Consider the following 13,446-nt stretch of genomic DNA (forward strand, 5'->3'; position numbering starts at 1 on the left):
GGTGGGTGGGCAGGGGTGCCGACGCAGCACTGCTCCGTCTCCTGGCTCTGCCTCCTGGCAGTGTCAGGGTTACAGCTGGGGCCCCTCCCAGTCTCCAGAGCTACTGTCCCTTAGCAACAGTCCTACCAGGCAGGACGCACTGCCAACACTGGACAAAGCAGGCGGGAGCCAGCAGAGTGGACGTCAGGAGGGTTCCAGGACAGACAAGGCCGAGTGAGTGAGTAGGGGGCACCCGGTGTGGAGCCTGGCTGGCCCGAGCAGGCACCTTTCTTAACCTCTCTCTCACCCAGCTGCCCAGAGAGCCTGGCCCTAGCATGGACACAGTGGATGCCACTGTGGAGAAGCTCCGGGAACAGTGCCTGTCCCGAGGGGCCTCTGGCATCCAGGGCCTGGCCAGGTGAGCTGTCCCCTCATTCCTTCCTGACTGCTCAGCGCCAGGGACCTCTCTCCAACCGCACCCCTTGTTCCCCAGGTTTTTCCGCCGCCTGGACCAGGACAAGAGCCGATCGCTGGATGCAGGGGAGCTCCAGAAGGGCCTGGCTGAGCTGGGGCTGGCATTGGACATGGCTGAGGCAGAGGGTGTGTGCAGGCGCTGGGACCGTGATGGCAGTGGAACACTGGACCTGGAGGAGTTCCTGAGGGCGCTGCGGGTGAGGCCCGGATGACCACAGCAGGTCCCTTCACCCAGCTGCCTGGGGGATGGTGGGTGCCGAGTGCCCTGGGGGCTTACCTGTGTCAGCACCCAGGAATTCATCATTAAGAGGTGCCTCATTGAGGATTCCCTGCGCTCTGCATTCAGTGCCTGGAGGGGTTGGGGTCCCTCAGTCATCATTCTCCCCACTTCAGCCCCCCATGTCCCAGGCCCGGGAGGCGGTCATTGCAGCTGCATTCGCCAAGCTAGACCGCAGTGGAGATGGTGTGGTGACTGTGGACGACCTCCGGGGGGTGTACAGTTGCCATGCCCACCCCAAGGTGCGGAGTGGGGAGTGGACTGAGGAGGAGGTGCTCCGACGCTTCCTGGACAACTTCGACTCCTCCTCCGAGAAGGACGGGCAGGTAGGTGCCCATGGGGCGCTCCCAGCTCCTCCTGCCCTGGCTGTCCACACTCACTCAGAGCCTGTCTGCCCCCAGGTCACCCTGGCTGAATTCCAGGACTACTACAGTGGTGTGAGTGCCTCCATGGACACGGATGAGGAGTTTGTGGCGATGATGACCAGCGCCTGGCGACTGTGAGCGGCGCACTCACTCAGCCTGTGGGCCCCAGTAGCATAGGACCCCCACCCCAGCAGCACCCCTGAACATCCAGCTGGGCAGCCCCAGGGGTGGAGGCTGGGAGGATTGAAGCCACAGAACTGGTTGGACCAGGTCTCAGGAGGCCCAAGTGGAACAAAGGCCTCCAGGCTTCACAGGCCACTGCCGATGCCCTCCCCGCTCAACCCCCGTTCTGCTCAATGAATCCTTGGCCCTGTTAGCACCCCACTGTGCCCCTCCCTTGTGGTCCCTGGAGGCCCCTTGCAGGGTGTGTGAGAATGCAGTGGGGGATGGGAAGCCAGGCTCTGCGCCGAAGCAGCAAGGCTTGGAAGGCAGCTGAGTTTGGTGGCCTGTCCAGGCATGGAGTGTGGGGCAGGGGCTCAGGGCAGCAGGCAGGCCAGCTACTCCAGGAGCCTTGCCTGGGAGGCGGAGGCCATTCCTGGCCAGGCCCTCGGACTTCCTGATGCCCCTGGGGCACACAGGAGGCCAGGGTGTTTAGTTAAAAGATTTAATGTAGTTCCCAAATACATTTCATATGACAATCTTACATAAATGTTCCAAAACACATGGGCATTATCTGGTTTTACTTGTCACTAACTGGCTAAGGCGTAAGCAGAGAAAGGTGACCAGATCTGCTGGGGGCCTTTGGTGTCTTCCCACACGGCTCAGGCTCGGGCTGCACACGGTCGACCCAAGGTTTTGGTGGCACTGCTGCGGAACTAAGACTTCTCCCTCCCCATGAGGGTGGGGCTGGGCAATTTCTTCTGAAATCCCTCAGGGCCCTTCTCTGCAGGCAGGCAGTGCCCAGCTGGGCTCTCAGCGCTGCTCTGGGGCAGGGGGCACGGCACCTGCTCCTGTGCGTGCTGGGACAGTGGCCTGTTGTCTAGAACCGGGCCCTGCCCCTCCTCAAGAAGGTGCTGCTAGGGACTCCCTCTACCTGTCATGGATGTCCCAAGCCCTGGATGTCTTGAGGGCGGTGATGTCCAGGGCTGGGCAAGGAATGGCCAACAGCAGGAAGCAGGTGTTTGCCCAGGTGCCTGATGATGGGTGACCAACCTGATGGGGACAAGCAGGAGGGGAGGGGTGCTATGTGCTTCCGGCTTTGTCATCAGTGCCTGTGGGAAGCAGTGGCCTCACCATCAGGTCCCTACTCTGGAAGGCACCCTATCCCCGGGTTCAGGCCTCCACACCAAGACGTCACCCTTGGGCCAACAGCAATGGGTGTGAGAGGATCTAGGAAATCAGCCCCTCATGCCCTCCTAGATCCAGTGGCCCTTTTCTAGATAAGTTCTCTCCAGGCATGAGGCCTACCCCTCAAAACCCCATGACAGCCTGGAGGAACCCCAGGTGGGGAACAAGTGGGGGTCTCCCCCCCAGCTCCTCAGTGAAGCCCCAGCACACAAGCTGTGACCACAGGGAGAACAAGGACGCTGGGGCTGCGCCTGCTCAACACACAGGAGCTTCTTAACCTAAGAAACCAAAACAAAGCCTGGGGGGCATTGAAAATACACACCCCAAATCAGACGGAGGGAAACGAGATAAAGATAGTAGCAGAACGTCCAGCAGAGCCAGTGTTTACACTTGTGGGGACAGACCTGGTAGCTGGGCAGATGGCAGGAACCCACAGGTGTGGTGGCGGCATGAGAAGGGTGAAGAAACCAGGCGTCCCAGTCCCAGTGAGAAGCCGTGACAAGTCTTAATGTGCCATTTCAATTCAAAGGGGGGAGGGAAGAAATGTTCTTTTTTGTTTTGCTCATCAATATGATGAGGTCTCGTGTCCCAAACCACGCTCAGGCAGTTCCCAAGTCTGCTTCTGAACGGGCCGTGCGGATCCGGACTGTGGCCAACCCATCGGGGAGTGTGGTTCCCAAGCCCCGCGCCTCAACACTGCCGGGGAGGGGCGGGCGGGTGGGTGGACAGACGGACAAAGCAGCAGGCTCCTGGGCGGCCAGCTCCCGGCGCTATGTGCTCCCGGCTGTCTGCCCATCCCCTTCGTCACCAGCACCTGTGGGAAGCAGTGGCCTTGCCATCAGGTCCCCACACTAGAAGGCACCCCCATCCCCCAGGATCAGGCCTCCACACCAAGACGTCACCCTTGGTCAGTGGCAATGGGTGCCGGGATTTAGGAAACTGGCCACCTCAGGCCCTTCAGGGCAGGGGCTACTGGCTCACCGCCTCCTGTGGCCCCTGATGGAGCCAGGACGTCGTCATCGTCACTGTCATCCTCATTGGATGGGGCTGCACCAGGTTCGGGGGCAGGTGTTCTGGCCTCCTGTTCCTGCTCCACGCGGCTGCGCAGGGCCAGGATGCGGTGGTGCAGGGCCGCATACAGCTGGCCCGTGTCCTTGGAGCTGGCCTGGTGGGGGCAGGCGGAGGAAGTGCTGGTTACAAGGCCTCATGGGGAGACTGCCCCCTGGGGCTCTCCTCAACCTGGGGACCACAGACCAAGCTTCCACAACCCAGGGTCCACTCCCTCAAGGGGCTCCTGGAGCCTGTGGCTCGGCTAGCCCTCTGTGACAGCAGTATTCCTGCTTCTCTGATGATGGGCACAGGCCCACCCAGAGATTTCCCTGCCCCCCGGGCCCATGCCCTCAGGGCAGTGCTGAGTGCTCCCCTGCAGAGGGGCACCCATCCAGCCAGCCCTGTGGTGACTGACTGCATGTGATGAGGGGCTTTCCTCCTGTGGTGGCTCGGGGTCGTTGCCCGACCCCAGGCAGCCCAGCCTGCCCCCAGGCTGCTCACCGAGATCAGGAAGACCTTCACACCCTGGTCCTCGGTATCCATGGCCGTGATGCGAATGCTCTTCTCACTGGCCTTGTCGATCTGCATCTGGGCCCACAGCTTGGTGTTGAGGATCAGTCGCAGGCTACCCTGGGTCCGCATCACTGCAACGAACAAGGCCACTCAGCCCTGGTCCCCAACCCCTGCCTAATAGCCAGTTAGAACAGAGACAACTTGGAAGAAAAGCAAACCCCAAGGGCAAAATCCCATACCTCTCAACCAAGGTCTGTGAAAACCACCCACCTTTCCACTGCGCAACAGCCACCCACATGCTGGGGTTGGCCCGGTACTACCACCTGGTTTCCCAGGCCCAGAACCACCAAGGCCACAGTCGGGGTCAGAACCCACACACAAGAGTGTTTTGTTGGTTCACACATCATGTGCCAGGACGGCAGCTCCCTTGTGGAAGGGGGTGATTAGGCAGAAGCAGGAGGCAAACTACAAGGAGGCAGCGCCAGACAGGGACATTCGCAGGCTGCACAATGGGGACGCTCACACTTTGTGCAACACGTGTCACATGGAAGTTGACGCCCCTTCACAGGCCAAGTCCCAGCCCCTGCCCTGTGGTTTTCTTAGGAAAAAGGGTTGAGGCTGCCCTAACCAGTGTGGCTCAGTTGGTTGGGCATTGTCCCACAAAGCGAATGGTTGCTGGTTCGATTCCTGGTCAGGGTGCATGTGAGAGGCAACCAATAAATGTTTCTAGCATCCATGTTTCTCTTTCTTTCTTTCCCCTCCCTTCCCCCCTCCCCAAAAATAAATAAATAAAACCTTAAAAAAATAGGGTTGAGGCCACACTGTGCTCAGAGCTTCCAAAAGGAAGGAGATAAAACAGACTGAGGGAAGCATATGGCAGAGAAAAACTGGGCACGGACCTCCACTCTCTGGACGGACATGTGACACCCCCAGTTCTACCCGCAGCAAGTCCAAGGCCACAGTCAATCTGCTTGCTTGTCAGAGCCCTCCCAGCCTGCCTGTGCCCTGACCCCATAGACATGGGTGACCCTCGCCTGCCTGCCTGCCAGCCCAACTTTCCTCATTGGAACACGCCTGGAGAGGATCCCCATTCCAGGCCACAGAGGGCCACACAGGACAGGGAGCAGCTTGGGCCAACTTGGGGAGCCCTGTGGGGTCCTTGGCCCCTGCTGACTGCGTCCTCTGAGCCCAGCCTCACAAGCACGAAGTGCCCAGCTCTGAGGCAGCAGAGCAATTTAGATGGGCTCGGAGGGAAGGACTGCGACACAGATCAAAGACTGGGGGTGAAAGGAAAGGGCGCCCGGGATCAGTCTCGGAGAGGGGGGCGAGGGCGTGATGCCACAAAGCGGGCCCTAGGCTGCAGCCCAAGGAGGCGGGTGCTGGGCGGTGGGGCTGGAAACACTGTGCTCTCTCCGTCCACACACACTCGAACATTTCCCTAAGAAAAGCGGAAAAGGGATGTCCATCGGGGAAAAGAACGGTGCCCAAACAAAAGGGCCTTCTTCATCCCTGTTCCAATCTTGGGGTCAGTTCTGAAAGGGTGCAATGTGAGCTACTACTGGGCCCGAAACTGCTGTCTCTGTAAGGGCCAGAGGACAATTTTAGTTTGGGAAGATTAAACACACACACACACACACACACACACCCATTTTTGTAATCAGCATACTGCTGGGATTAAGAGCCATGAATAGAGAGCCCTGGAGCATCATTCGCGATAGTCAGAAAAGTCAGGGATGAGCTGCAGGTACGTCACAGGGAAAGGTGACACACACCCACTGTCAGCAGACGTGTTACTGTAACAATTTCCCAAGCAGTCACGGTTTTAAGACAGACTTAATGACACAGCAACATGATCACCAAACAGCGCGTAGAAAGAGCAGGATACACAGTCGCCCCACTTCCCTAAAAAAGGACCACAGGACAGGAGCGGACCACCACAGCACTGTTGGTAGAGAGTTCTCTCTTTATAAAGACACTGCTGTTGCTGTTGAATTTCTTTTCCATTCTACCATAAAACGGCGGGCACTTTCATGATCAGAAAACAAGCGTAAAAATTGCTAAGTACTTTTATCCACTTTCAAACTCAGAAAGTGGCAGAGCTGGTGGCTGGATCCTCTGGGTCAGACCTGAGCGTGGGTACTGGGGGCTCTTCCGCGGGGACCCGCTTCCCTGCTCCTCGGGTTGAGGGGCCGATTTGGGGCCTTGTTCTTCACTGCTGTGGGAGCTCTGCACCAATCCAGGCCCTCCCCACGGAGGCCCCACTGCTGCTCACCTAGTCGGGACTGCAATGTCCCATCGTCAGTCGACGCCATGTCGTTGAGTCTGAGCAGCCCCCGGCCTCGCTCCACCCAGGACTGAGAGGTCTTGTCAAAGACAAACAGCTTACACTGGATCTGGAACACAAGGCGTCACTCTGAGTGAGCGGGGCCCTGGCTGGGGGCTGCCATTGCCGAGGGGCTCCTGGGAGCCTCCATCTAAATCCCATGAACTACCAGGGTCACTAAACTACGCCCTGGGGTCCACATCAGGCCCTTGGCCAGTTTTCTGTTCTGCCCTCAAACTACAGTGGATTTTACACTTTTAGAAGGCTATTTAAAAAATGAAGGAAATGCAACCCAGAACCCACACAAGGAAAAACTTCATAGGCATTAGGATGGCTACAACCAAATAGACAGATGATAACAGTACTGGAGAGGACGGGGAGAAATCAGATGTCTCACACACTGCCGGCGGCTGCCAAGGCAGGCAGTTCCCAAGTGCTGAGCACCGAGTGGCTATGCGGCCGACAATGCTACTCCTGAGTGCCCACGCGAGAGCAACAAGCAGCCATTCGCACAAGAACTTGTACACAAATGCTTAGAGCAGCGGGTTCTATCATAGCTAAGAAGGGGAACAACCCACGTGCCCAGCAGCACAACGGAGTATCGCTCAGCCTCAGACCTTCTTACCCAGAAAAGGAACGAAGCTCGGACTCACACTGCAATGTGGGTGACCCTCAAAAACACAGTGCCCAGTAAGAGAAGCCACGGTGTGACTCCTTTTGTTAAAATGTCTAGAACAGGGAAACTCGCACAGACAGGAAGTAGATTCTTGGTTGTCAGGGGCTGGGGGAGTGGGATGGGGAGTGATTGTTAATGGGTACAAAGTGTCTTTTGGGGGGACGAAAATGTTCTAAATTAGAAAAACAACAAAAGACAATAATATCCCAAATTAGATAGTAGTGACAGTTGCACATCTGTGTAAATATACTAAAAACCACTGAATCGCATGCATTAAAAGGGTAACTTTCTTAGTATGTGCATTATGTCTCAATAAACTGTTATATTTTTTTTTTAAAAAAGAGTATCAACGGACCACAGGTGGTCCTTTATAGAAAAAGTTTGCAGATCATTATGTCAATCTCCCTTAACATGGAGAGATAGAAAAAAATGCTGACCAGGGGAAGAAGTACCATTAAAACCTGCAGTAAAAGCCCCCCTATCTATCCATATATGAGAGGTTTAGGGACACGTGTGCGTGTGAAAAAAATGGAAAGCAGATGAAAGAGCACCCAGACCTGGACATGTTGCCCAGGCCAGGGAGGAAGGTGGGGGGAGGGGAGGGGCAGGGTGAAGTTTGGGCGGCATCTGTGATTCTTTTCCCTAATAAAACGGGACAAGGTGCCAGCATGACAATAAAACCAGAGCTGTAACTCTGGATAGCAAGAGAAGTCACAGCAGTCTTATAATCCCCTAAACTAGCAGAATGTTTCAAAACCGAATCCTTTTGTTGGAAAACAAAGCAATATAGACCCTTAGGGCTGGGTGAGCTCTCCACAGAAGCCCAACCAAGGTCCTGAAGGGTGGGACTTAGACCCCTCCGGCACTTCCAAAGGGAGTCTAAGCCTTTGGGGGCTGGACCCCCAGATGCACAGAGAAGCTGCGGGCTACTGTCTGCCCTCACACTTCCATCTAAGGGCTGAGAGACCCACCTGTGGCCACCTCACCTGTAACACGTTGCTCTCGGCCTCCTCCCCGGTGATGACTTCCACTTTTTCCAACAAACACTTCCGCGCTGTTGCCTTGGTGTAGGCAGCTGCCGACTCGGCCAGGGACTCTGCAATGTTATTAGCTAAACGACATTGACTATTTACTCGGTCGGGGGAGAGCGTGTACCTCACAGGAGATGAAACGGCTGGTGTGGCCTCCAGGGTGCCCGCTACCCCAGGCAGGAACCCTGGGACTTGGAGTGGACCCTGAAATGTGCCAAGTAGTTTGGCCAAAGGATCTGTAGGGAGGCCAGCGGGGAACTGCTGACATGGCTCCGGTCTCCCATTTCCCATTCAGTAGGGGACAGACCTCCAAGAGGGCACTGAAGAGCAACTCCCTCTGAAGGAAGAGGGCGACAACCACCTTGACCACCCTACTCCCAAGTCACACACAGAGACAAGGGCCTGGCTGCTTTCAGATGGACAGGTCCCCTTTCTGCTCACTGAAAACCAGCGCCTGTGGCTCTCTGGCTCTGTCCCAGCGGCTGGTTCCCAAGGTTGTCACTGCTGTGCTGAGTTGGTCTCTACGTCCCTCCCAAGCAGGAGCGTGGATGGACAGTGTCCCGTCACTGGGCACCCTCTCCTACGAGGCAGCAGGATTGCAACGTACCTTTCTCGGGGGTGGCCTCCTGGGACGAGGACTCGGACCCGGACTCGACAGCTGAGTTTTCCCTGTTGGCATCTGAAGTGACCTCATTTAATTTGGGTGGGCTCTGCAGGAAAACGAAGGCACGTGGGCAGGGGTGTGTGTAGGGGGGGTCCTGGGGGGCCAACTGCAAAGGAATAGAAAGCCCCCAGGCCTGGCAGCAGCTTTTGAAACTGCCCTGCTGGGCAGAGAGCTGTTTTCTGCTACGGCCTCTCCTCTGCAGCTTTGGGGACCCTCCCAGGCCTGGCGGGCAGCCCACACAGCCCTTCCCTGCGGGCTAGGTCCCAGCCCGCTCCCCGCCCCGGCACCACACAATTCTCAAGCATCATTTGGTGTTAAAACCTAACAGAAAGGTGTCCTCGCAGACCTGCCCTTGTGTACCACACATGAGTTGCCCCGGGGAGCCCCCAAACGGGATTCTCGTGGCCTGGCCGGGAGGCATGAGCCCCCAGCTGACATTGCTTTGGGCTGCAGTGGTCACCTTCACCTGTGTGAGGTAGTTCTGTGACTGTTTCATTTTAATAAAAGAAGAATAGCACTGATACTTAAAAAAAGCAGCAGGAGGTACCTCAATGTGACACAGACTGAGAGAAACACAGAAAGAAGTGGCTGGGTCCACAACAGCTCCTTAGCCACACTGACGATGGACCCAGGGGGCTGTGTGCACTTGACTGGGGAAAAAGGGGCCGAGGGGCGGGGCACGTGGACAATGCCAGAACCCAGCCCTGGCTGTGGTGTGTAGCAGGAGAACATGGCACACAGGGGCCCTCTGAGGCCACTGCACCCATCCCCTACTCTAGGCTGCAGCCTCAAGGTCAGGTGGGGCTGCCCACCCTTGGCCCCAGAAGCGGCTCCGGGCCCCAGCGGCATGCGGCTAGAGGCTGTGGTTCCGATGGCCACCACTGCCCTAGCCCTAGCAGGCAGAAGCTTGGCCTGGGACCAGGAAAACCTGTCTTAGGGTGAGGAGAGACAGGAAGTGAGACACCAGCTCTGAGAGAGCAGATAACCACCCCTGGCCCTCGCTTTAAGCTGAGCCTGAGCTGGGTCTCCTATCTCCTACTTACAACTGAAATCACACTAATTTTCCAAGAGACAATGTGGTAGCCACACCCATGTCCCTTTGACCTGAATGGGGGTGGGGCGGGGGGGCTCTAAAAGCCTTCTGGGTCCCAGAAAGAACAGTCCCCGCAGGGGCCACTCACCAATACGCGCTCGCTCATGTTCTGGCCAAATATGAACTTGTTGCTGGTGGCATCGGCACTATTGTTCGAGTTCTCTAAACTGAAGAGAAGATGGGCTGTGAATTCAGGGTGGAACTTGGTGGGTAACAAAAGGCAGCCGAGTGGCCAGCAGCCCGCTGGGTTCTGCTTGGGGCACGAGGTCCAGGTGATAGAGGTTACTCTGAGGGCTGGGCTGGACAACCTCACAGAACACAGGTCTGCTTCAGGTGTCCAGCAAAGCCCACTGTTTTGGCCCCTCCAGAGCTGTGCCAAGTGGAAAAAAAGGAAGGGGCTGCAGGGCAACTGGGATTCCGGAAGATTTTGCCCCCTCCGGTGGTCTGAGTCAGGGTGGATGAATGACCTGGGCCCCTCTGAGGCTGACGCTCACCCCACACAGTGCTGGGCGCAGGGCCCAAGACACATACCTGGAGCTGATATACTGAAGGAAATAGTTGGTTGCGGTTGGCGTTTCTGAACTGGGGTCTCGGGCATGCTCCATGTCAGCTGTTTCCGTGTTCTCATTTATTAACTGGGGAGCAGAAACACCCACACTCAGAGAGCGATGCATCCTGGCCCTCTGAAGCCTGGCCTGGCCGCACAGCCTCTCAGCCACGCAGCACGGCCCCACACGAAAACCCTGTCAGATGTGCGCGGGAGTTTGTGTGTGCACACTGGGCGCCAGGGCTGTGATCATTCCACAGCTTTTTGCTTTTAATGGTTAAGGTATAAAAACAATTCATAAAGTGTTAGGGAGCTTTTCTACCTTGTTAAAAAAAATACAAAAACGCATGCAGGCTGGCATCTTGTTAGCATTTTCATTAATGGTTCTGCACTGAGATCACAGGCGGCTTATAAATCTGCTGTTTTAAGGGGTTTATTATGAACATAAAAAAGCACCGTTTCTTGAGGGCTCCTTTGATGCCAGCTGCCATATCTGCTCCCTCACACAGGTGACCTAACACACTGCTCCTGGGAACCTGGTCCTGTGAGCAACTGAGCGCAGACACAGAGGAGCTAGACCACGGCCTGGAGTCACCTTCTGGGAGAGGGTGGGATGTGACCAAGACCTCAACAACCATGTGAGCCCTGGACCTCTAGGAGACACTGCTCTGGCCCCGATGTCCAGGCGGCGCTTCCCTGCACCTGAGAAGCAGACTTGACCAGGTCTGGCCAGGTGCTACCCCGAGTGCTGGTGGGTATCAAGGCCCTCCCTTCACTTCTGTCCTTCTCCCTGGAGGGAGCAGTCCCCCAAAATCACTGTTTTGGCTACAGTCTGGTGACGTCAGCACCCATTTCTGTCTCTTAGGGCACCTGTGCTTCTCTTGGACAGTGCTGTCACAGGAGAATGCAGGTGGAACCACCTACTGCTTCCTCATTTCAGGGCGTCTTACCCTCAGCATCCCTGACATTGGGGCTGGATTGTCCTGGGCACTGTGGGGTGTTGAGCAGCACCCCTGGCCCCCCTTCTGATGCCAGAAGTACCAACCACAGATGTCCCCAGACAGGGCCTCTCAGTCCTCTAAAGATGAGCTGCCGGAAATGGCACATCCCGCCCTGTGGCACATGGGGCGCAGAGCTGAGACCCCTGTCACTGCCAGATACCCTCCACCCTGACTCAGTCCCCACACTGGACCCACCTGCCTGGGGGGCGGCCAGGAGGTGACAGACACTGCTGCTCCTGAGGGAGAGAAAACAGTATCTTCCCACCTGCCCTACTTTAGAAAAAAAGGTGATAGTTCTCAGACAGGAGTGATTTGGTCCCACGGGGAACACCCGGCACTACGTGGGGACACGTGTGGTGGTCATGACTGGGAGGGCACACTAGAGGGTGGGGGCCACGGATGCTGCTCAACAACCCACACAGTGCTGTGCAGGGCAGGCCCCCAACAACTAGGCACAGTTTGGTCTGGCTGCCACTAGTGCTGACGTAGAAAGCCCCGAAGGAAACAAAACTCTCTCACGGGCTGCCTCCCTGTGCCCTGCCGTCAGGAGCCACTGCTGAGTCCCACTCGGGGGAGGGGGTGGCAGGCAGCCTGGGTGCCTGAGCAGAGGAGTGCAGGAAGGACGCACAAGCAGATACCGGCTGCGCTGAGTCACAGGACCACCCACATGCCCCTCTGTGTCCACACCACCCTTAAGAAGCAGACTCCTGGTGCTGAACCTGGGGGAGGCATGAAAAGATCAACGCTTGGGTCCGATAGCTCGCCCAGACCTCCAAGCACGTACCTTAACTCTGTCTCTCAAGTTCTGCCCGAACACAAACGCTTGCTGTGCAGCGTGTTCTTTCTTCTCACAGCTGTCTTCCTCGGTAGCACTGCTAGACTCATTTCCCTGGGGCTCCTTCTCCTAGTTAAACAGAACAACAACAACGGAAAATAAGGGACACATTGCTTGATGAGCAAGCTGAGCCACCTTACTGCAGCAGTGCCTGTCCCTTGGCGAAGGTCCCTGGGCTGAGGGGCATCCGAGGTGGGGCTAGAACCAAAAGGAAGAGTGAGGCAGGCAGACCTCAGGACTGGACAGGGCGAGCTCTCGGCAGCTGGGAACACGGGGAGGACAGGAAGGCTGGGTCACTTCTGGGTCTCCCTCCAGCATGGAGCTGCGCCGCTGACTGCCCGCCCCTAAACCCAGCTACCAACGTGTCCAAGAAGCGTATGTTACAGAAACAATTTCGAGTTCCAATTGCGCTAACTGGTTTGAAGGTGGGGGGCTCAAGGAGGTTTAAAAATGGAATTGTAGATGATCATTTTTCACCATCTGAGCCTGAACATCTACAGGGGGGTGGGGGTGGGCGTGGAGGAGGCAGCAGAGAGAGAACCTTCAGCAGCCCCTTATCTGCCGAGGTTGCCGGAGTGCAAAGACATGCGGCTGCAGGCTGGCTTGCGTACGAGGCCTGGTGCAGTGCTGCAAACTAGATCCAGGTCTGTCTGCCAGCCCCGAGAGCGCGTGCTTCACGCACGCCCGTTTCCCGGCTGCTCTGCAGCACTCCTGGAAAACGGATGCTCTGGCCTGTATAATTTCAGAACCCCGAAGGACTGTTTTTTAAAAAGAAACAATTTCTGAGCCTACTTCAATTGGAAAGGGCACACTTGTATGCATCCCCAGAGTCGCTGGGATGTGCAAACAAGGAGGGAAGACGCTGCCCACGTGACATGGTGCAAGGCCCTCGTTAATGAAAGCCATCCTCCTGAATGCTACCCGGGACACGTGGCACGACACTCTAGCCTCAGGCATGGGGACCCTCCCCCCCCCAAACTCTTGGCGTTGTCAGCTGCGGTTCTACACTGGTGCACTGAGCAAACCTGGAAAGCCCGAACGCAGAACACTGACACTGCTCAGAGCCCCAGACCGTCTACGTGCTCGGCAAGGCCCGAGGAGCCTCCCCTGAGGTGCACTCCCTGCCTGGGCACAGACAGACCTCAGGGGCTGGCGCCTCGTCCGGCAGACCTCTCCGTGTGGGGATGCTGGGTGATGTCGACGTTGCGGTTCCTGTGCAGTCTGCTGGGACACTGAGCCCGTTTGTGCTGCTGGTTGGGACTGCGGGGATG

General features: G+C 57.0%; 2 protein-coding genes across 14 annotated transcripts in view; one reads left to right on the plus strand and one right to left on the minus strand.

Moving 5' to 3' along the window:
• Positions 1-1,818, plus strand: CAPS (calcyphosine). 4 transcript variants are annotated; one of them, XM_024569269.4, is made up of 5 exons: positions 25-217; positions 291-397; positions 473-650; positions 847-1,056; positions 1,132-1,818. In XM_024569269.4, the coding sequence occupies exons 2-5, from the start codon at positions 315-317 to the stop codon at positions 1,231-1,233; spliced, it is 573 nt and encodes a 190-aa protein (XP_024425037.1). In that variant the 5' UTR covers positions 25-217; positions 291-314; the 3' UTR covers positions 1,234-1,818. The 4 variants fall into 4 exon arrangements, with proteins under 4 accessions (XP_024425036.1, XP_024425035.1, XP_024425037.1 ...); XM_024569270.4 differs by having other exon boundaries at positions 167-213; XM_024569268.4 differs by having other exon boundaries at positions 1-213; positions 847-1,818.
• A 1,104-nt stretch (positions 1,819-2,922) lies between these two features.
• The window catches only part of RANBP3 (RAN binding protein 3), a 51,287-nt gene continuing 40,763 nt past the window's right edge, over positions 2,923-13,446 (minus strand). For 7 of the 10 annotated variants that reach the window (XM_024569264.3, XM_024569259.3, XM_045202612.3 and 4 more), the window contains 10 exons: positions 13,317-13,435; positions 12,125-12,244; positions 10,324-10,427; positions 9,881-9,959; positions 8,643-8,745; positions 7,991-8,115; positions 6,278-6,398; positions 3,994-4,136; positions 3,424-3,607; positions 2,923-3,256 (listed from right to left, as the gene is read on the minus strand). In XM_024569264.3, coding sequence (XP_024425032.1) covers positions 3,213-3,256; positions 3,424-3,607; positions 3,994-4,136; positions 6,278-6,398; positions 7,991-8,115; positions 8,643-8,745; positions 9,881-9,959; positions 10,324-10,427; positions 12,125-12,244; positions 13,317-13,435 — 1,142 coding nt within the window. In that variant the 3' untranslated portion in view covers positions 2,923-3,212. The remainder of the gene's footprint in view (positions 3,257-3,423; positions 3,608-3,993; positions 4,137-6,277; positions 6,399-7,990; positions 8,116-8,642; positions 8,746-9,880; positions 9,960-10,323; positions 10,428-12,124; positions 12,245-13,316; positions 13,436-13,446) is intronic. The other 3 variants (XM_045202614.2, XM_045202610.2, XM_045202607.2) reach the window with 1 other exon arrangement.

This window comes from Desmodus rotundus, chromosome 9, assembly GCF_022682495.2.
Source record: "Desmodus rotundus isolate HL8 chromosome 9, HLdesRot8A.1, whole genome shotgun sequence".
Taxonomy (NCBI): Eukaryota; Metazoa; Chordata; class Mammalia; order Chiroptera; family Phyllostomidae; genus Desmodus; species Desmodus rotundus.

What these genes read in the sequence shown, in the direction of transcription:
- CAPS (XM_024569268.4), top strand. Translation starts at nt 315, where the DNA reads ATGGACACAGTGGATGCCACTGTGGAGAAGCTCCGGGAACAGTGCCTG. An exon ending in GGCATCCAGGGCCTGGCCAG is followed by an intron (nt 398 to 472) that starts GTGAGCTGTCCC and finishes CTTGTTCCCCAG; the next exon opens with GTTTTTCCGCCGCCTGGACC. An exon ending in AGTTCCTGAGGGCGCTGCGG is followed by an intron (nt 651 to 846) that starts GTGAGGCCCGGA and finishes TCCCCACTTCAG; the next exon opens with CCCCCCATGTCCCAGGCCCG.